The sequence below is a fragment of the Cataglyphis hispanica genome, chromosome 21, assembly GCF_021464435.1.
Source record: "Cataglyphis hispanica isolate Lineage 1 chromosome 21, ULB_Chis1_1.0, whole genome shotgun sequence".
NCBI classification, from domain to species: domain Eukaryota; kingdom Metazoa; phylum Arthropoda; class Insecta; order Hymenoptera; family Formicidae; genus Cataglyphis; species Cataglyphis hispanica.
Window position 1 is genome coordinate 3,409,648 of NC_065974.1, and position 24,114 is coordinate 3,433,761.

Sequence of the window (24,114 nt, forward strand, 5' to 3'; positions counted from 1 at the left end):
AAAGTATTACATGTTGCTCTCTCTCTCTCTCTCTCTTCTATGAAAGTTATTTACTATTTAATTGTTACCATTAACCTGTCGTTTATTTACAACACGATCGACGTAAAGCCCTGATTTTGCATCAGCAATGCCGGCACCGTCCGCCAGGTATTAAGTCTCGCGAAATAAATCCACAAACATCTCCCTGTGGACCCGTTTATCTCTCGAAAGAGGATATAGATAAAAGTTGTCGGGGAAAACAAGTAAGGTTATCGTTCCGCTATAATGTTGTAGGTGGATGGCGATGTAACCAAGAGGGATGCGAAAGAAATCCGCCACCAACTATTGTATACATCTACGTATTTGCATATATATATTTATATATATATATATATATATATATATATATATACATGCTTCTTCAACGACTTGACAGGCTCGGAACGCATTCCAATATTAATATAGTTCACTGGCTAACTAACGGTTCGCTAAACATGACGTCAGCTGCCGTGGATATGCCTGCTCTCTTTCTCTCTCTCTCTCTCTCTCTTTTTCTTTCTCTCTCCTTCTTCTCAGTAGAATAAATTTTATAAACGCTTGGCGAGCCACAAAACCTTGAATATCGTTGCGCAAATATAAATTAAATAATCCTCTCATTGCAAAGGAATCGTTGCAAATTGAGCGAAACTCCTCGAATGCAGTGCATTGCATTAAGCGGATTCATTTATTTCTCTTCAAAGTCATAGACAGCCGAAACGTGAGATTTCGCGTAAATTTCGCGTTAGCTATTAGCGCGCACGTGGAATTAATTGATTAATCAGGCAAATGTGCAAAACCAGAAACAACAATTATTTAGGGAAACATCTAACAAAGAACAATAATCGATTTTACCTTCTAATTTTTTAGATAATTTAGAAATTGATTGAAAACAATAATAAGAAAAAAAAATATCTTAGATATAAAATAAGTTATATAATATCTATAATTTTCATAAAATGTATAAAAACTATTTGTGAAATAATGGGGAATAAAGTAAGTACTTTATAATTCTTGTTTGTAAAAATAAAACTTGTAAAAAGTGATTTCAAGTCATAAAGTCAGGCAGAATTGCAACTGATATATAAATATCAAATTCACAATACGTTATATAAAAAATCGATATTAATTAAATTTAATTTTAGAATATAGATAATAAAATAATTTAATTTAATTTTAATTAAATTGTTCTTGTTCTTGTTTTTTGTTCTTGTATTCTCATTATTATGTTGCATTAAACTTTTAAGAAAAAGTAGAAAAGGCTTTTAAGAAACTTTTTAAAAAAAGTAGATATCAGTTTTTGAAATAAACACTTTCTTGATAGACACTGTATATACGATGTTGACAAGCGTCTTGTTCGTTCATAAAAAAAAATAGCAAGCCGATAGGTTAAATCGCCGACGCAAATTGAATGTGTTATTACCACCTTACCCTTCGATCTTATAAAGGTTAAACGATGCGATGCAAACTTTTAAGTTATTATCTTAAGACCTGAGACTGCATAATAAAATTAAAAAATGATATAGCTTCAGGTTCTATAAAAATATTTAAAAAATTATTTTAAAACTTACATAAATATAAAAATATTAATTATTTTCTTATTGTGTACGAGAATAAAAGTAAAGTGTATCGTTTAATTTTGTCAGTATGACGTCAAAAGCGAGTATAATACGCAATTCATGTTCGCATCGTTGCTCCATACGCGAAAATAAATGAGTTTCCGCGCACATGACAAGAGTCGCGATTGATAAAGCGAACTTGTAACATTTGCCGACTACTACAGTTTTGGTTTGTTAATCAATAAACGGCTACATAATCAAATTCAAATCTATCCTATATATAGTGCCGCAACGAAAACAAGTTACATGGCTACATGGTTATTGGATAACGAACCATAACCGCAGTTTTCGGCACATTTTGCAAGTCCGTTTTGCGTCGATCGCAAGTATGGTTGTGTAGAGAAATTTATTTATCTCGACGTAAACTGCAAGAATAAATTATACATTATTTCCGCTTTGACGTCATAAAGTGAAATAGCTAACGTAGGTGTTACTGTGCACTTGAGGATCATAAGAGAATCATGCATGTAGCGCCACAATTTGTATTTGAAGAATGTGTATATGAAAGATAGATTTGAAATATCTAAGATAATACCTTATCTGCATCAGACATAATCTGAATCATACCATGAAAGAAGAATTATTTGTAAAATTTATCATATTATACAAGAAAAATTACATTTTATGATAATAATATAAATTTTATCATACTTTTATTTCACAAAGAATCAAAAATAATCTTTTTGGTTTAAAATTATTTATTTTATTCTTTTTTTTTTTTTTTTGCGCAATTATTTTCTTCATTTATGATATTTCTATCAAAACTCTCATTATTCGTAATGAGAGACTCTGCTGTTATAATTTCTTGTTCTTCGTAAATAACACAAGCCTTGTTTTGTGTAAATTCAACAAATTTTTCGTGTATCCGTTTTTTTTAACATCTATATTTTACTGAGAGAACGCTGTTCAATTTTCGAACAAAAAGATTAATATTTTAAAACGCTTAATATACTCTTATTCTCTCTCTCTCTCTCTCTTATACACACACACACACACATTTTATTTTATAAATTTTTTCGTACCCCAAAAAAATTACAGCAATCTAAATCACGTCATTGCATTTCAACTTTTAGATTTCCAAAAGTACGCTCGTAATAAATGCATAGAAACTGTCTCACGGGTGAAAATAATCGCCATTGCAACATGACCGTTCTATGCTAACACGGTATATATTTTGGTTTTTCAATCCATTTGGAGATTAAAACCGGTTAAAGCTGATATTAAAAAATTTAACACGCTAAAACGTTTTTAAATCTCGCAAAATATTTTCGGCTTACAGAATAAACTTGGATTCTAATAATAATCAACATGTTATAGCAATGGTACATTATCTTTTTAAATTAATTTAATAATTAAAATTTTATATAATAAATTTAGATTCGAAAATTATCGATCGATATCATTAGGTTTATTTTAAATTGTTTAAATTACAGAATTATTGTATTAATTACAGAATACTAAAAACACAAACCTGTAATATTTATTATTGTATATTAGTAATTTATAAATTATCAAAATGTGCGAATTAATAATAATAAATACAAACTACGTACTATTTATTATTTAAAATATGTGTACAGAAGCATTATAAAAATTGCCTATAATATGTGTACAGAGGCATCATAAAAATTCTTTATCGAGATATTTTTAATTTGCTAAAAGTAAGTGATACCAAGCTGGGTTTAAAGCAGCGCCGGAGCAGATAAAAAACTGCAGACTATAAGTTATTTCTTGACAAACAGATCATACGCACGCACGCACACACATCACATATAGAGCGCGCGTGTGTCTACTCGCGATCTTTCGCGGCTTATCCATATAAAGCTTCAGGTTTTTTTTTTTTTACGTTACAAATCACATCGTCTTAATGGAGTGCGAGAACGAGAGCAGAAGAGAATTTCGATCCTCGTCAGTATATGTGCTGAAACATCTCTCGGTGCCTCTTTCTTTTTTCGCGGCAATTAATTACGCCATAGTAAAACGTTCCGCTCCCGTTTCTCTTCCCTTTCATTAGTCGCAGTTATAGCCAGTCACACTTTTCCCGTGGAGACATCCCGACTGCATTTGCAGCTGCAGAAGTGCATTTAGTACTCGCGTCTTTGCTGTCCTCCGAACCATATACAACCATCGTCGCGGGCCGTGTATTTGCAGAGACACGTAATGTGAAACTAATGGACGCGAAAGGGAAGAAATTTGTCCGACGTTTATAGAAGTACGACTCCTGTCGAACGTTTGTATCGACTTACGGCGTAGGTAGGTAGATAAAATGAGAGAAAGTACGACTTATGTAGTCTCGATCGTTTCTCAAAGTTAACCCGCCCTCTAATTTAAGCGAAGTCTATTTTTGTTCCCCCTCTCGGGAATTAAATTTAATTAGTACACATTTACACTCTCTGCGCGCTATCTAACCTTTGAAGACCTGGACTTAATCCCGTTCTATTTCCTTTATCTTAAAATTATTACTTTTTAATCAAAAGTTTAATTGAACAAATATTCTTGAGAATTAATAATTGTCTTTTTTATTTTACTCATATAATAGATATAATTATATTGTCTTATTTAATATATGTTTTAATTATTACATATATTATTTTATTAATTTATATTGTATAATATATATTTAATAAATTATTAATTCTTTAATTTAATTAATTTTTAATAATATAGTTAAATTATGTAATTTAATTACAACACACAAGTACAACACAATAATATTAAATAATATAATTAAATTATGTAATTTAATTATATTATTAACACAACAATATTAAATAATATAATTAAATGATGTAATTTAATCATATTATTTATTATTGTTGTGTTGTACGTTAATATCTGTAATTCCATTATTATTCGAGAATACGCGATATTATTTTTATGATACTTGTATTATCATGTATCTTGTATAAATTTCATGTTATAAACAATAATGGCGCAATTTCTCTTGTACACGCCTCGCGAAAAATTGGAGGGAACATTGGCTATCCAGGCGGAATGAGGGACATGAAGTACTACGGTACGCAGAATAGCGTACCGCATCAGCACCATGTAATATCCTCGCAAACGGTAGCTCAAGCTTCTATCCACTTCCCTCAGATATGCTTAAACCAGCGGCAGTCGAGCGCGTTTACGTAATGCATGAATGGAACATTGCGTTACTAATACATGAATTCCTTTCCTATAAGAGAACCGCGCGAACCAGAAAATTCTGATTACCGACGAGTTTCACGGTTCTACCGTAGTTTGCGAATAAGCTATTAAGGCGTCAAAAAATAATACATTTATAATCTAGTCAGATCTTTTTTTTTATCTATAAGTTGACTCCGATTTTTGTTAAAAATATTTTATAATTTTTTTTTTCTCATGCAACTTTACGAGTAAATACTCAGAATGGGACGAAAAATTATTTAAGATAAGCATTTTTTTATTAAATAAATATTCTGAAATATCAAACGTGTTTTATAATTTTTTTAATATATTTTTAATTTTTTAATAATATATTTTACACGCGTACGCTACTCCTTAAAGATGTGATAATTTTATTTCTTTTTGTCGCTTAAAGGATAGAAATAAGATTTGAAGATATTACGCGACACGTGTACGAAAATACAAATTCTTTTTCAACACGTGCTATCAACCTAAGAAGGTCCCTTTCGCAGAACCTCATATTTATTCGTCTGACCCCTTTCTCGCCTCGAGGGAGAAATTTTTCAAGGGACTGCCGGACGATCTCGGAACGTTGCATGTTTCTTATCTGCAGGTTTCTTTCATCGGCTGACCCTCATGTACAGCCAAGATCCTAACTGCGTTGTATTGTCCCTAGAGCGCGAAGACTCGATACGTGCCGAAGAGCGACGATGATTCGGCTAACTTGGACAAATATTTCATAAATGCGCGTGCGATCGATCCATCACGCTCAGAAACACGTCTACGACTGATTTCCTCTATCCCGAGTTTGACGAACTTGATTGCCGCTATTCAGGCACGCCGTCAGAAATTGATCACGACCAGCTCGAATTTGCCCCTTGCAGTGCCAATTACACTTATTATTAAAAAATCGAAAGCACGATGGATGATTTGCAATCTCAATTTGCTTAACGACTTTGCAATTTACACTTTCCAACGTACATACATATTTCGTACAAGATACAGTAATTGCAGACTCTGATTGCCTCCATACATGCAAACATTTTGAAAATATAATCTTGAAAATTATTTTTTATCAAGTTTAAAAGTTTTTAAATCTTTTTTATTTTTTTTTTACTTATTATTCCCTTCTTTTATTTAATTCAAAACAACTGTAAAAAATTTTACTTGAAATTGAATACATAAGATGTCTTTATCTTCTGCATCTGAGCAAATTCTAAGCTGCATGATAAAAAGATTGAGATAATTAAATAATCACTCACAGTCAAATGTATTTTAGATGAGCAGCGATAATCTCTCCTGATTAATTCGTTACTCGATGATCCTCGATGATCTTCGATGATCCTCAATGATCCTCCATGATTCTCGACATATTGACGATCGATGATTCACACACGTAATAAAACACGCGAAATAAATACGTTGCGCGCCCTAATACAATTTAACGCGATCGATATCGATCGATAGATAATACCGATCAATAATTTGATTATTACATTACCGACCGTAGATTCATTCAGTACTCTCGACACTTATTACGCGCGATATTGCGCGAAAATTCGACGCGCCATCATGGCGGACGCGCCGATATTTGGCTCGCAAATATCGTAGCAAGCGCGATCGCTTATATCGATAAAATCCATCGTGGCGAATGCTTCTTCGATGCTTCTCGATGCTTCTCGATAATTCTAAAATGCTAGACGACACGGATCGTCGGACTGGCGTATGGAATCGCGAAATATCTAGCGTATTTAGAAGCCGTTGCCGTTGCTTCGACGGAGCGTGGAATACGTCGATCACACATATCTCGAGATACGCGGTTAATCGCGATCGCACAAGTCGATTAATGCATTGAGATGCTTACCGGTCACTAAAGTCGACATCCTCGATCTTCGCTTGGATACGAATTTCGTGCGGGACGGATTAAAAAGACGCGAAAAGACGGAGCGATCCGACGATTCGACTGCACACCGGCGACGCACGGCTTCAAGTAATGGTTCGGTTTGAGATTCAGTCACGTGACCGCGGCTAATTTCGCACGACTACGCGCCGCGACGTAACTCCCTAGCGGTTATATAACTGTACGTGTGTATGTATACATGTATAATATTTCAAATACTATATTAATTGGATGTTATATGCAAGATATATATATATATATATATATATAATATATATATAATAATTTCTCTCTATAGTGTATATATGTACGCTGTGGGCATGTTTTTTCTCTTGCATATTTTCTCACGCAAAGTTGAAAATATTTGAAACATACTCGTATATCTAGATATTTATATACCATGACTGTTAATTAAAAAGACCGCACTACCAACGCTTAGCGCAAAAATTAAATATATATGTACGTGTGTGTACTTATAATGTGTGTATACAATATATATTTCTTAAATTGTTGTATAACATCCAATTAATAACACTGAGAAAGAGAGAGAGAGAGAGAGAGAGAAAATGAAATGTGGAGCTAAACAAATGTTTCGAGTAATATAAATATTACGCGGTAAATACTCCAAAATTTTAAAAACATTAGATTTAATGAAAAATTGCGGTTACGCCGACAAAATTTAAAATTGCTTTTTATAAAAGAAAAAGAAATTTATCATGTTTTCATAATAATATGTTATATATTTAATATATGTATCTAAGCACTTAACATGAGAACAAAATAATATTGTTAATTTTTCGCTACATATAATATTATTTTCGAATAAATTATAAAATATTACTTATGACAATATATTCATTTTTGTTACAGGGAATCTATTCGTAATAGCGGCTATCGTATTAGAGAGAAATTTGCAATCTGTGGCAAATTATTTAATCGTCAGTTTGGCTGTCGCGGATCTTATGGTTGCCTGCCTTGTTATGCCTCTTGGAGCTGTTTATGAGGTACGTAATATTTTTATTAAAGAAGATTACAAGTTATTGCCGTTCAACTTATTTACATCGAACTGTGTGATAAGAAAACATACGTAATCAAGTTTTTAGCGCTGAATATACGAGAATATAAAACCACGGGATATTCATGAAAAGAAAATAATTCGCATTTTCAGCGGTGTTGTCAGTGTGTGAATAACTGTCATTCCAACACAGAAATATTCATCTCAAATGTCTCGAAAGTCTCGAAATATACTAGATATTTGCGCACACCTGGTCGGTAAAATTACACAGTAAAATTATAATAAAATATTAATTTAACTTTTGTAAAAATAAATGAACGAGCAGCGAACTCTTTAAATCCACGAGATTTAACGATTAATTTAAGATATTTTCAGCAAAATACTGTTGTAACTATTGTCGTAAAACACGTGTCACAATTTTATTTCATTTTATAGCAACCTACATTTATATTATAAAATATTATAAAATAAAATTTTTGTGCAAAATTTTTAACGAAACAGTCAAGTAATGGTCACATAGAGAACATCGTTCTCTCTTCGCACGTTTTCATTGTTAAACTTTCATATATGGTCCGTTGCAGCTATTCATAAGTTTATAACATCCGTAAGAAAGGCGCGTGCATTCTCGCCTTTTCCTATTGCGGTTTTATATCGCGCGGACATTGTGTCTGGAAAAAAAGTCGCGCGAGAAAACGCATCCCCCGAGAATTTGACATTTAAATTATTTTATCTTAGAGAATTTGTTAATTATATTTTACACTGATTGCGACAAAAAGAACCAACGAAACGCGATGCATCAGCTGACAACTTATTGTGTTCAAAAGCTTCATAAAATTTTCTAGTAGAATTTCAATAACGTACAGATGTGCGCGAAATATATAAATTACGATGAAAAATTTAACAATGGTTTATCAATGTAAAGAGTTGAAATCGCGAAAATTGCTGTAAATTTTATAATTGATTACGCGTAGTAATTACGGTGAAATAATTTGCAGTAAAGAGCTCGCTTTATTATATATGAATATAAATATTCAACACGTTACATTTCGAAAAATTGAGGATAGCATGCGCGAAACTTTGATCAATTCTATGGAATTCGACTTTTAGAATTTTATATCTCGCGAATGTGATGTATATTTTATAAATATCATATTCTTAAATATACTATGTGGGCACTATAATATCACGATCGTGATTTGCAAATTTTACAAGCAGTTTTCTCTACCGCGATATCTCTTATTTCTATATACCCAGCGCAAACGCGAACGATAAAGAACGTTGTTATACTCGTACATATTCAAGAATGAAGGTGCGAGTAAATACGCACACATATAGTAATAACGAGCGATATGTATACACATATGAATGATTAGCTTTCGATTCTCCCCTAGCGAAGTTCGTTACGCTACACCGTGCACATTTATACTTAATAAACTCTAATACACGAACGGAAGAGGGAATGGAATGGGAATAACATAGACGTTAATTACCGCTTCGCGCTGCTTTTCGACACGTTATCCAATTAACAAAGATTTCATCGGAAATTGCCATGAGAGCGATAATACGCTCGACCCTCTCACTATATCTTCAAAACATATTCATTTTTAAAAAGCGCATTTAGCTTTTCAAAGTACTCGAAATATTTAGCTTTTGCGAAAAAATTGATAAATGCTAAGATTATGCGCGAAAATCTCTATCGATGATGCGAATTTAATTGGAATTGATGTAAAAAAGAGTCTTCTTGCGCTCGCGCTTTTCTTCTTCTTCTATTCATTTATTTTGAATACGTGCATTATTCCTCATGCGCGCAGAATCTTTTCACTAACGTATATCCTTATTTAGTTCTTTCGTTTTCTTAACGCGGCCTTCTTACTTCTCGCCAACCGCCCTGCGGCCTTCTATATAAATCCTACATCAGCACTTTTTTCCTTTCGTCCATTCCACTTTTTCTTTATATTATATTTTCACACTCTCATATTTTCCAAAGTGCACCTGTGATTCTTCCTTCTCACTTTTCAACAATGTAAAATGACTTCCTCTCGCTTTCTCCCTCTCTCTCTCTCTCTCTCTCTCTCTCTCTCTCTCTCTCTCTCTCTCTCTCTCTTTTTCTGTATCCTTTAAGTTTGCCTTCTTGCCATTGTCAGCGTATCGGTATCTCCCGCATGTTATCATTTAATGGTGCGGTTCTATTTCGATCGCTATTCAGCCAACAGGAGATGTATTAGCGACTTTTCCAGTCCAGTATATTGGGATGCGCACATCCATCTCTTTAATAAAGACCACATAGAAATTTATGCTGTTTAATTCGAATATTTGATGGATGTTCATTTTACCTAACCATCTCTTTCGCCCGACGTTTATCTGCAGATATCAGAAACGTGCACGCAAACGATTTTATTAACTGCACATATACACGCAACGCTTGATTAGATTCTTGGAGACTCTAAAAGATGCTTGATATAAACAAAATATAAGAAGTGCGTTTGCTTATCTACTATCATTATTAATTAATATAAAATTAATTCAAAATACATAAATAATACTTATATAATTTAATATAAATATATAAATAATATATTAATTTAATAATATCATATATAATAAATTATATCACGCATCGCGAATTTTAAGCGATCTTGCTGTATTTAAAACTGCTCCTTCATCGTTTTTCGTACAATTGATATTATTTTTGAGAGGTGTTTATATTTCCGACAAGATGGATAAGACTCATCGACTTCCGGAGTGTTCTGATCTCAAAGTATAAAGGAACGGACGTCTATGAACAGAGGGGCCGCCGCGTTGAAAGGAGGACAAGGGACGCGATTGGCTTTCGAAGATAGATTCCAATACCATGAATGGACTTTTAAGCAGGCATGCATCAGAGTTCCCTCTTCCCTTCTCTAGCCGACTCTTCTACAACATCACTCTTACCTCCCTTTCCGTTCCACCGTCCTGCCATATGGCTCAAATGTTTTCCCTTTCGACCCTCAATCCGTATTTTCTCCTTACTGCGCGGCGAACTGTCGCACCAAACTATGTGCAATCCTTAACATATTAATCAACTAATCAATCCTTGTTAGCGCAGCTAAAATAATTTCCATTTATTCATCGATTTTTCTGTCATATATATTATGTGTGCAAAAACTGCGTTTTACACATATTTACATATAAATATCGTATTGGTAAATAATATTTTTAAAGATGACTATATATAAGTGTGCGATATAGTATAGTAATGAGTGATAAGAAGCTACGATAAATAAAAAATTAAACTAATTGTATTTTAATTTTTTTATAATTTATACGTTATAATTTATAATTATACTAATACTGTCGTATTTTCAAAGATACATTTATATTGCTTATATAAAAGTGACAAAACGGAAAAATTGATACATTTACTGATGAACGATCACTTATTCAGTGCGCTTATTTTATTTCGAAACACTTTGGTCCAAGACTTGCGATTTTCGCGGCCACATCGATTATCCGCTTATGCTTGCAGCCCGCGCTAAGCTCACGCTCTATGATAGATAATTCTGTTTATTGCAGATAAACTCGGGATGGTCACTCGGTCCGGTGCTCTGCGACATGTGGACCAGCAGCGACGTTCTATGTTGCACAGCCTCGATATTGCATCTGGTGGCTATCGCGGTCGACAGATATTGGGCAGTCACCAATATCAATTATATACAGGTTAATTAACGCCGTTGCGGTTATCGAGAGGAAGTCGGAAATTGTTCGATGCGAATGATACAGTCTTTGTTATCCGCTGTCATTTACATTGCTCTCGCCACGTCGACGAGATGGAAAAAGAGTCGCGTGGGAGTTGACGCGAGCAAGATCGCGTAGAACTGCATGACGTATCGTGGATCTTTTGAATAGGGAGACCATTGTATGATGGAGGAAAATACTATTTTATCAGTTTGAAAATGGTATACATAAAATCTGAATAGAATCTGATGCGCGATACGTCGTGCATACATTAGAACATACATTACGACGCGATACGTCGTGCATACATTAGTATATATATATATATATATATATATATATATATATATATATATATATATACAAAGATTTTTAATTTTTTGTAATTTTATTATATTTTAATATTCTTTTAATTTAAAATGCAAATAAATGTCGTTTATTTTATATCAAAGATAAAATTTTTAAAAAATTCAATATTTATTTAAAACTTTGCAAAAAAAATATTTTAATATAGTCAGTACACATTTACTATTTTATATATTTAGTACGTGAATAAAGTTCAATAAAATCATTCATAAATTTTCGTTGAAAATTGCACGAAGGCAAATTTCGCTCTCTCTCTTGCGCACATTCATGAATGTAACGAGAATTATAGGGAACATTGCTCATGAAGTATGAAAAAGGGTAAGATCGTAAAATGAAACGGTCAAAACTTTCCGTTCATAAATATAGTTTAACCGGGATGAGACGAGTATGTAATACTCTCGGTGTAATGCTCTCTTTCTCTCTTCCGGAGAGCTTAGAGTTAGTTCAAAATTAACTTGGAGTTTGATAAGCTACGCAACGGACAGCCCGGTTGAACTTAAAGGCTAACTTGCATTTCCCAACTGATAGAAACAGGTGTATGGGTCCCTTAGGTGGCGGATCGATTACGTTATAAATAATGGAACTGGCGAGGAATTAACTTGAGTCATGTGTCGACTAAGGAGATACGCTGATAGAGCAGACACCGCAATTTTCTCGAACGAGAAAACTAATATGCTTGCTTTTCTCCCTCTCTCTCTTTTTCTTTCTTTCTTTCCCCTTTCTCTCTTTTCAAAAAAAAAAAAAAATTCTACGAGTAGGTCTGATTAAAAGTTTAATTTTCTGATACAAGATAGTGTTTTTAGTAATGTACAAAATCTTGTGGAAGGTATAAAATTGCTTGAGCTAGTAAGATATCTTGATTATTAAATGACAAGTTTTCACATGGCTTATTTAAATTGTTTAATTTTTTAACAATGAAAATATTTTTAATGATATGAAATGCATACATTATACTGATTGTATGCATAAAGAATAGATGAGAATGTATTTCGAATATTTAAACGATATTTAATATAATGTAAAAATCAATACGATAGAAACCGAGAGAAAAATTATTCTCGATGAAATAACAGTAAGACGTTAAAGTCGGCTCTTCTATTTAAAGGCGAGGAATTCGAGAAGAATCGGCAGCCTGATCATCGCTGTATGGGTGATATCCTTAGGAATCTCATTAGCGCCTCAGTTCGGATGGAAGGATCCTGATTATTTGAACCGCATAGCCCAAGGGACGTGTCTCGTGTCACAGGATACTGCATATCAGGTGAATGCTTCCGGAGAATTGCGAACGGATCTGAAACGCGATTATATTCGCGAATTGTATTCGATGGAATTGCTTGAAAAAGTGTCGACAAATCGAAAAACGTTATGCTAATTGTGGTTGATCATAATATGATTTTTTTTGTCTTTCTCAAAAATTGTTATACAATTATGTTATACAAATGTAAAAATGTCTTCATATGAAAATATAAAGTCTGTTTTTCATAAATATTTATGATTAAATGTTGCTCATATCCGAACTATGTATAATTTTGCTAATGTAAAATGTATTTTTTTATACGCACCCATTATTCTGAAAAAAAAAATATATATATATAAATTACCTCACAGATCTTTGCAACTTGCGCGACGTTCTATCTTCCGCTCTTAGTCATCTTAATCCTGTATTGGAGGATATTTCAAGCGGCGCGAAAAAGGATCAGGAAGAGGCCAGGCACTATCCTTCAGCCACCGCGTGAAAGAAGAGGCATCCTTAGGCTGGTTACAAGAAGGTAGTTTATAGATTTTTTGCCTTCTTTTTCTGATGCTTTATCACAAGATCCAGAATTATTTAGATCTTAAACAATAGTCGAACATGTTTCATGATTGTAATTTTGTACACAATGTATTGCATTATTCATAGTTGCAATAAACTTTGAAGGGCTCGAGGAGTAACAACGCGTTAAAGCCAAGTAGAATAAATCTCGCAAATGAGATGTTGAAAAATGACGTAAATTCTTCATGAGGTTTAGTCTGCTTCCTTATATTTTGCCAAGGACACATTTTTTACAGGGAGATCATAATTTAATCTATAAATAAATATTCTTAACGCGCAGTATTTTATCTCAAGCGGCTTAGCATATTTTAAACGTTTTTATCTCAATGGCCAGTGAAGGGCAGGTCTTTGCTACGAACACAAAGGTATGAGTTTACCTGTTGATCTGTCGCAAAAAGGATATTATCGCTGTTTAATAATTGCGTATTTTTAAGCTCTATCGCCTATAAAATTGATTGTGCTTGGTATTATAAGCATGGATTTATTATAAAAATTCTTGCAAATTAATTAAATTATGATTAATATTATATAATACTATATGTATATGCTTTAAATATTTTCTTTGAAATAACTGTTATCATTATTTATTTTTGAATAAGTGTTCGTATTTTCTTGCTATTTCTTTGCTTTTCTATTTTCTGCTTTATAAGTAACGGAAAATAATTTGCCTATTTATTTATCTTGCTTCAAAACATCTCGACAATACGCTCATAAAGTGGTTTCACATATCATATATCTTTTTTCTCATAATTCTCTCATATTTCTCAACTGTAACTTAATATATCTCTCATAATTATATTATTATTAAAGATATCATATCTCCTACTATATATCAAGAAATTAATATACGCGGCTTCATATATGTATAGCCCTCATTTAACATCGCTTCTACTTTAGGCGATCTTTCATAAAGATTCTTAATATCACTGACCCCGTCGAGTCTCAGCCTCCGCCATCATTATTCTCGCGATAACAAGCCAGGGAGAGAGATGAGCATCTCTTTTTCTCTCTTAACCGAAGTAACTCTGATTTATCTGGCCCTAGGCCCCGCGAGGAGTCGACGGCGTTCACCATCACGAGATCCACGCCGGATCACTCGTCAATCTCGCCGGAGAAATCGTCGTCGTACAACGGCGCGAACGTTACGCCGTCGACGACGGTGACGCCGACAGCGGTCTCAACGACGACCACCACGACGACGTTGACGAATCCGACCAGCACGAGCCAGCAGCAGCAGGTGGTCAAGTGCATGAAGCGCACACGCGAGACAATCGAGTCGAAGCGCGAGCGTAAGGCGGCCAAAACCCTGGCGATCATCACCGGTGCCTTCGTCGCCTGCTGGTTGCCGTTCTTCCTGGTCGCTCTGTTGCAGGCTACATGCCAGACCTGCGAGCCGCCCAAGCTCGTGGCCAGTGTGTTCCTGTGGCTCGGATATTTCAACAGCACCCTCAATCCCGTGATTTACACTGTGTTCTCGCCGGAATTTCGGCAGGCATTCAAAAGGATGCTGTGCGGTGGTACGCGGGGACTTCGCTGACAGTGGATTTAATTCCTTTGCCACGGTTGAGCGCGATCCAATGAGGGAGATATGCGTAAAACTTGTACATATACATATATATATATATATACATATACGCACGTTAACGGGGTTTTCTTCGGTGTTGTGTGGTATTTCTGGATGCTCAAATCTAAATATTATTGAATTATTATATTAAATAAATACATGCACTCAGTTACATCTAAATGTGATATTAAAAAATTATCAATTATAATATTTTATTAATTTTTTTTCTTAGATCTCTCTTCGAAGAAAATTGACGAGTATTTTATTTTATTTTCTAATATAATTGTTTATCTTGTTAATTCTTGTTAATTTTATTCTTTAAATTTTTTTGTTAATAATGTATATCTTTTTGAAAATTTTAAGATATATATCATTTAAATCATGTTAGTATTTGTATCGGTTCAACATTTAGACACGACAGACGATATTCCACACAACACTGCTTCTTCCCACAGCTGTTCCAGGTAATCAAGCTGCGCGTCGTTAATTTCATAGTCACTTTTAACGAATATGTCTCGTTGCCGTAAATATTAATTAAATTCAAAATTAAAATTTCACTCGCGGCTAGCATTAATTATAGTTAATCGATGATGATGTAAACGATCCAGCGTAGAGTATTTTTGCGAAAACGCTTACTTGGAAGGATTAACGACAAATACAACATTATTCGCGATTTTATTCAATTATAAAAGTATCCAGCGTTAAAATAGATATTCAAATTTACGAATTTAATTTATCAAAATAAAAATCAGAGCACATTTTAACGCACAAACTGGGCGATACATGTATGGCTTATGTTAGTGAAAATTTTTATCGCTCAAAAAACGTAAGTTATGATCAGATTCTTCTATTATAATGTAAAAATAAAATTAAAAAACGAAGATATATATGAGTATCTAAGTGATGTAAGTGCTTAATTAATAATTTTTAATATATTATTTAAACAAAGAAAAATGAGTTTTATGCCCATAAGTGACTATTAAAAATATTATTTTAGCACCTACAGCATTTAGCAACACATTTGTATAAAATTTCTTTTTCATAAATAATATATATATATATATATATATATATATATATATATATATAAATCGAAAAGTGAATAAGACAAATCTTATATTTTATCGTCCAGTAAAGATTCCTTAAAATGCGTTCTGATAATATGAAAAAATCGCGAACAATACTTGCTCTGATACGTAACTGTATTGTGTAAGCACGCGATAGTGTTTAGCGACCATACTTCCGAGCATTACCATTTTAAAATAGCTATGTATAAAAAATTTTCAATCTTGACTCGTCTCCAAAGTATATACAAATAATGACAAATCTAAGTGTACATTAACTAAAACGCGATAAAGCAAATACATCATGAGTAATTATATGACCATGACAGGTCTCGTGGATCTTTCGCGATTGTGTATAAATAAAACGTTTAAATATATAAGAAAGCGCAATCTCGTGAATTAGGTAATACATCTTACGCTTTTTAATTTGATTTGAGATTAAAAGTACTTGGAAAATTTTTCAAGCATAAAAGATTTTCGTCGCCTTGTGAAGGTTTGCTTACGCGACTTTTCTCGTATAGAGTTTTATAAAACAGAATAAATAAAATATCAATACAAGTAACAGAATTGAATAGAAAGGTTGGATTATTATTACAAGTAAATCTATTTTCACGAATCCATATTAATGCGAACACTTAATGTGTAGAATAAATGAAAGATGATTAATAATTATAATAAGTATTAACAATAAAAAAACGTGACGATGATCGCATCTAATATCGCAATCTAAGCTCATATCATGAATATCCTAGAATGAAAAAAGTCAATCACAAAAAAAGTTATTTTACATAATTTATCTTTATCTAAGGAAAAAATTAAATAATATTCGAAAATGTAACTTTAGCCTTGCCATTCAATTCTGCGTCTTATAGCGAATGTAATCCTTTAAATTTACGTTAGTAATGGTATATTTAACATCTATACTATGATCTTACTACGTAATATGGCGGGATGATGTTTAATTTACAGAGCAACGACTGATTCAGATCTATGTCCACATACTAAATGAATAGGAATTGAGAAATCATTTGTTGGGTTTGTAATGTCTATTTCCAAATGCCAAATAGTGTGCACTCATTTCATTTATACATTTATTTACGAGCTATTGGACTCGCTATTTAGAAATAAATATAGTTCTAGACTAATTATAATAATATGTTAGGCAGATTGTGATAAACGGCGACAATAGTTCTTTTTCGTCAGAAATGATAAGACTTTATTTTATTAAATTAATTTTTAAATATACGCAAATATAAAATAATGCTTTCTCTGTTACTCTTAAAAAGTTATATAATAAACAAAAAATAAAAGATATTTTTAATTTATTTTTTATTTGAACTTATGGTGATTTTATTTCAATAATTTATTTTATTTAATAATTTTATTATTACATAAGATAACTTTCTTTTAATACTATATATGACGCATTTATTGAATATAAATGTATACGTATGAAACGTATGTATATAAAAATACGTATACAGCACAGAAAAAAAAATAATTATCAATATTAAAGAGAAAGTTAAATCACAAAGAACATTTAAATCGCTTTAATTAATTTGTAAGTAAATTCTTCTTATTTCTGACGACATTGTTGCTATGAAATAATGACGGCAATATCGGATACGCTTGCGCTATCTAATTATGTCAGTGGTTCGTCGTACTATTCGCACGACATAATTAATAAAATAAGGTTTTGTTCATGTTTATTTTTATTTATGTAAGTCTCCAAACAGAAGAACAAAGCGTTGTCCGCCGAGCATTTTTAACAGTTTTTAATGGAAATAAAAGGTCTCACAAGTAAAAAACACTTGAAAAAAACAAAACAAAAAAAAAATTATTTTAAAGCTATTTTCATTACGACTATTAAAATTTTCGTGAAAGATTAATAACAACAGATTATTATGTTTGATGTAAACGTAGTTTAATCAAGTTGAAAAAAATCAGCATCTCTCAATAATGCTTAGTAATTAGTTAAACGATCGATAGTGCCGCTTGGTTACTAAACAAATACATAATGCTTGATGCGGTTAATACTCATTAATAATATCCTGTCAAAGTGCCATAACAAAATTGATCGTAAGCAATTTGTGTTTGTGATATACCACAACGATATATGCGGCAAAATGTTCAGCGGATAACGGGATATCGGGTTGATCACGTAACGCTTGTAAATCGAAGCAGCCATCGATCGCTCAGTAACATCGCTTCCCGCAAATATTGTTTCATTATGTAAGCGACACGGATAGATAAAGTTATAAAGTTGATAAAAAAAAGTTATGAGCATATTAAAATGAGAACAAAGAAAATGTTTGCGGAAAAATATCAAGATAAAACAAGAATAAGATTGGTGAAAATATTATCCAGCGAATTCTAAGACCTCGTAATTATTGAAATGATAATTTGTTGACGTAAATGCCAAGTATGTTCACTTGAAATCTTATGCGGAAGCATCAAGCAAAAACAAAATAAAAGAGATAGAGGGGGAGAAAGGAAGTGAGAAAAAGCAATAGGAAAAGGAAAGAATGAAAGATAGAAAGAAAGAGGTAGAGAAGAAGAGGGATGTTATTTACAACGATGCTTCATGTGTATATATCCTTGCAGTCATAAAGTGAAATAAATGACGGAAAAAAGTTTGAAGAAATTTACTTGAATGCTGTTTCATGTATATTTACAACGTCTACTTACAAATATCAATCTCTTTCTGTGGTTTTATTACGAATTGTCGCAGAAGTAATGTTATTTCTTACTTTTTTTCCCATTCCATTATTCACTTGACATCCGACTTTTTCGATTATCATCTATCACTTGTAAGATATCTTTTCAACTCCCGTATAAAAAAAACATATTTAAGCAACGTCTGACAAATTGATACTCATATTGTATCTCATATTTTGCTTTAAATATGACTGTTCTGAGATATTAAACAAATATATCATAATCAGATAAAAATATTTATCATTAAATGTAAAATATAGGGGAATCAAAATAAAGGATAATAAAGGAAATAGGCACATATATAATATAATAGGACTATAGGACCATAAAATAAAGGAAATCTAGAATTTGTTTTAAATATTCTTACAAAATTTTTCAGAGATTTGCATTATTTATATAAAATACTGCAATTGAGATTTAGAAATATCATAATGCCTGATATTTCTCACAACAATATTCTACAGGATTGTTTGTGCATTTAAAAATTAATGTGCTAACATCGAGATTGCCATCGTTGATGCAATTATAAGATTCCAAATAGCGAACGGTTAGTATTCTATCCTGTTTCTCCATGCATCAGTGTGTTTAAGCACATACTGCAACTAAAACTCCATTCCTCTACTCTAAGTATTAATGTGTCTCATTTATTTATCGTGTGGTCTCTCGTCCTCTTATACAAAAACATTTATTGCCAAATTTTTTCAGGACCATATTTTTTAGCAATTTTTGGCATTACAAGATTCAAGATATCAGATCCAAGTTATTTTTTAAAAAGCATGAGAAAAATAGTATGAAATATATACCTTATCACTTTAATTTATATAATTACCATTCTTTTGTTAAAATAAAAGTTATTATTTTATATTTAATTAATTAAATTGAATTAAAATTTAAACGAGATGTTTTTAAATTTCAAAAAAATGGTATAACTCAAATTAAATGATTACACAATTATTTATCTCTGTCTTGTTAGAACACACAAGTATCTAAATATAGACAATATATATAAGTAAAGAAATGACAATATGTAATAAAGATCAGTGCGTTCAAGATAGTATTTTTTCCATCTAAGAGCCTTTTAGGAAATTATATGACGAGTAGGACACTTTGAGAATCTGCATAAAAGAGATGATTTGCCTATTATATCACCACTATTAGAATCTTAAAACTAATTTTATCTAATTTCAAATACTTACATTCATAAAAGATTCGGTGTTTAAAGTGACTAGATAGCCGCTCGATATTTTAACAGATTTGCCGGCACGTATCATTATTATCATAAGATCTTTCATTACTCGGACTCTTAGTCGCGTCCAATCCATTTCATAAATAACAGTGCCAAAGTCGATACTCTATAAGAAATTAATTAAAACAATTATTATTAATTAGCTAATATAATATATGTGCCAATTAATAATTTTGACTTAATATCATTTTCAAAATCATCTTTTCTCCAATTTTCTCTTCTTTTTTAATTGCTAAATATATTTATTATTTAATGTTTAATTTAATTTTACATATTTATTAAATTACTATTAGAGCAATTAAATGATACAAATGAGTTTGGAAAATTAAGAAATACTGGTAGACAATTCAATCATTTTTATAAAGGAAAAGAATTTGAATTTGTGTTTAAAATAGATGATTAAGAAAAGTGTTAAAATTTACAACATCACTAATAAATTGTTAGTACATTTTATAATTACATTTTAATTTGATACACTATACATATATTTTAATTGAGAACTGTTAGCATTATGTTTTTCTGTGCGTCTAAAAAAATAGAAAAATAAAATAAATACAATTATTGCATCAATATATTAACAATCTAAAAATTCCAATAATTTTCTACCTTTAATGTCACTTCGTTGCCATACCAGCAATAAAGAAATATTTGCATGAGCATGGAGCACAGATAACAAAACATGTGTGCAAACTTGAGAGTAAATAATGACGTCATTGTAGATAGTCTGTAGATGCTCATGCAGAGGACTAAGGAGATGAGGGAAAATTGAATGAACATTATCACTGTAAAAGTTGCATTGACCGTGTGCGCAAATCTGCAGTTTTATATGGAGTTTTTGTTAATATTTCTATAAATTATTTAATTATTTATTCCTTATATAAAGTCAAGTAAACTAATTAACACAAATAGATAAATTAAGTAGCATTTAATTTAGTGTTAATAGTATTCAATCAATAACTGATAGCTTAATTGCATAAAAAAATAATTAACAAATTATAAAAAAGATAACTTTGTGTATATTTTTATCATTGAAAGACTATAAAATGTATATTACATAAAAATAAAATTCTTTTTCTTTTTTTAATTGCCATAAATACTCACTTATAAATATAAAGATGATGATATATCAGATCATGAATAATTGCCTTCTCGCGTGCTATCAGATCTTCGTCTGACTTACTATTCTTTTCAGCTTTTGTCAGCAATGCCGGCAATATATGAGCGCGATGACACAGAATTTCAAATTGAGCGCAGGTCTGGATCATCATACCGGAAATTAGCGTCTCATGTGCGACGCTGAAATTTGCGCATAATATCAAAGCCACGCATTGGAATATCAATATAGGCAAGAAGACATATATTGATGACAGATCGAAGGGCGTCCATTTGTACACTGGTAAGCTACGTGTCTTCAGAAATACATAAAATTGAGCGAAGGTGGCGAATATTACAGTAGATTCATTGAGAATCTCGCAAGTGATCGTAAGTCGTCTAGAAATTTATAAACTATCCATTAAAATAAATTTAAAAATGAATTTTTAAATACCTATACACAATTCAAATTTTTTTAAGTTATTGAAAAAGCAAATTTTTACATAAATTGCTTTAAAAAATTATCCAAGATATACGTTGTTATATATAATAAGAGAGAGAAAATTATTATAAAATAAATAAGAAGGAAAAAAAGAGGAGAAAAGGTAAAAAATATTATTATCCAGTCAGAGTAAATGATGTATGAAGCACTTTAAAACAATTAATTTGCGAATAAAAGCAATAACGAAAAAAAAACTCGTTTTAGTTTTATCTGATAACGCACGTATACACAAGTAAAAATTATTCACAATTAATAAAATTATTTTGTCATAATTTATTCTATTTAATAATTATATACTTCACGTGTCGGTCAAATTTTTCTCGGATCAATGTCTCTTCTACATCTCTGGCAATACAATTGTCCTCCAAAAGCATCTTGTTCAGATCGATGATTTTTCCACGACGTATAAAGAGATGTACGATTTTGCAGGAAACGCCAAAGATCGAAAGGAACAGGTAGCACTTGTCTATGAATTCCTCCAGATTCGCCGATAAGGCAAAAGTGTCAATTATACCGTAGAACACGAACAATTGCAATAAAACAAACATAAAAGCGGAGTAAAGATTATACATCCAATATTTGAACGAATTGACAGGAAAATGCACCGGTCGCCAGTAACCGGTGTAAGTCAACAGAGCAAATGACACCGGGAGTATATGCATTATTCTAGTCTGCCGCAGCTCCCTATACCTCCATTATCATTGCATATATCGCGATGTTGTTTCTTAATAGTAGCTTCTTTATCGAAAGAAATTGTATATCGTCGTTGTTATTATCATAGATAAATACTTTTTTCGAGACAAAAGAATTTTTTAAATATTAAAAATCGGAAGTAGTTTCTCGTAACAAAGAAGCGATCGATAAGAGACGATTTGTATATATTATTGACGACAATTTTCTATCCGCGTGTATATTTACTGTTCATCGGCTCTCACGATAAGAATTTCTATAATACAGCAAGGCACAGGTATACTATTAATGTTATTATTATCCTGTACGCGCAAACATTACAATCTCTTGTATAACAATTATCTCTACTATTATACATTTGCAGTTAAACAAATTATTCATCTATTAAATTACTTCCACAAATTACAACAATTATTTACAATAATTTAGAAAAAAGAAGATAAGAAAAAAATGCACTTAAAACAGAGAGATAACCGTATCGTATATATTTCTTTTCATCTTACAATTACAAACCATTGATTTTATAAGATATTTTACTTCTTAAATATACACACGGTGTTTACAAGGTGTTCTACAAATGTTATATATGACGCAAAATCAAAATTTTTTTGCGATCAAAAATGAAATTTAAGTGAGTATAATAATTCTTTTTATACATTGTACAAAATATAATTTAATATCACAATTAAAGGGCAAATAAAAATATGTAATTTTTTTGTGCAAATAATATTAGAGAGAAAATATAATTTATTTTTTGATGTATTATACAAATCATATTTTAAACAATTAAAAAATGAAATTTAAAAAAAGAATTAAACATGTTTAATAAGTAAATGAAAAAACAAGAGAGAAGGAATAAATCTAGAAAGCATTACCAACAATAAGATAAATAATGTATTATTTATTATTTATTTTATTTATTATTTAAAAAATCCATGCATAAATTTATTTTTAATCCACAAGTTTATTCCCATTTATGAAAAATGTATTAAAACAGGAAGAAATTTATTTAATAAAGATTTAAATATACTCGTTATATAATACATGTACTATTAAATTATAATAAACACGCGGCTTATTGGAAAATCATGTAAAATTAATGTGGAACGTATTAACTTTATATTTTGATTATATTGGCCACAGATTTTTGCAAGAATATTTTATTGTGCGACGAATTGATCAAATAAAATTGCAAAAAAAATAAATAGATATTTTTATATATTTTATATTTTTTATATTACTATAATATATTAATGATGTTTTACAAAATAACATATATTATTAAATTTCAGATAAATCCTCTATTTTCCTTACATCTGTATTTATTATTAATTTTAGAAAAATAAATTTAGAAAACAAATTCTCTAATTGTAGATAATTAAAATAAAAATAAGTTAATAAGATTGACACTTTTATTCCAAGAATAATAATAATATATTTAATTTTTTATCGTAATTATGCATTATTTATTATAATAGATTATATTTTAATATAGACTACTTAATAAAAAATACAGTAAATTATTTTCTATAGAAAATATATAAGTTCTTTTTATTATTTTATCAAGAAAATTATTTTATTCTTTGAAATTGTGTTATCAAAAATAATTAGTTTTTTGTTAAAGATTATTGTCTTTTCTTTTTTTCTTC

The 24,114-nt window shown here is 31.1% G+C and overlaps 2 protein-coding genes across 5 annotated transcripts in view; one reads left to right on the plus strand and one right to left on the minus strand.

Annotated features, from left to right (window-relative positions):
- The window catches only part of LOC126857302 (5-hydroxytryptamine receptor 2A-like), a 117,938-nt gene extending 101,749 nt beyond the window's left edge, over positions 1 to 16,189 (plus strand). For all 4 annotated transcript variants that reach the window (XM_050606596.1, XM_050606595.1, XM_050606594.1 and 1 more), the window contains 5 exons: positions 7,552 to 7,685; positions 11,249 to 11,392; positions 12,882 to 13,037; positions 13,385 to 13,545; positions 14,634 to 16,189. In XM_050606596.1, the coding sequence (XP_050462553.1) occupies positions 7,552 to 7,685; positions 11,249 to 11,392; positions 12,882 to 13,037; positions 13,385 to 13,545; positions 14,634 to 15,126 (1,088 nt within the window). In that variant the 3' untranslated portion in view covers positions 15,127 to 16,189. The remainder of the gene's footprint in view (positions 1 to 7,551; positions 7,686 to 11,248; positions 11,393 to 12,881; positions 13,038 to 13,384; positions 13,546 to 14,633) is intronic.
- Positions 16,190 to 20,002: 3,813 nt separating this feature from the next.
- LOC126857303 (odorant receptor Or1-like) lies at positions 20,003 to 22,437 on the minus strand. The gene is made up of 5 exons (XM_050606598.1): positions 22,073 to 22,437; positions 21,283 to 21,672; positions 20,788 to 20,995; positions 20,132 to 20,287; positions 20,003 to 20,050 (listed from the first exon to the last, which is right to left on the minus strand). Exons 1-5 carry the CDS (start codon positions 22,435 to 22,437, stop codon positions 20,003 to 20,005), a joined length of 1,167 nt encoding a protein of 388 aa, XP_050462555.1.
- Positions 22,438 to 24,114: the final 1,677 nt, after the last annotated feature.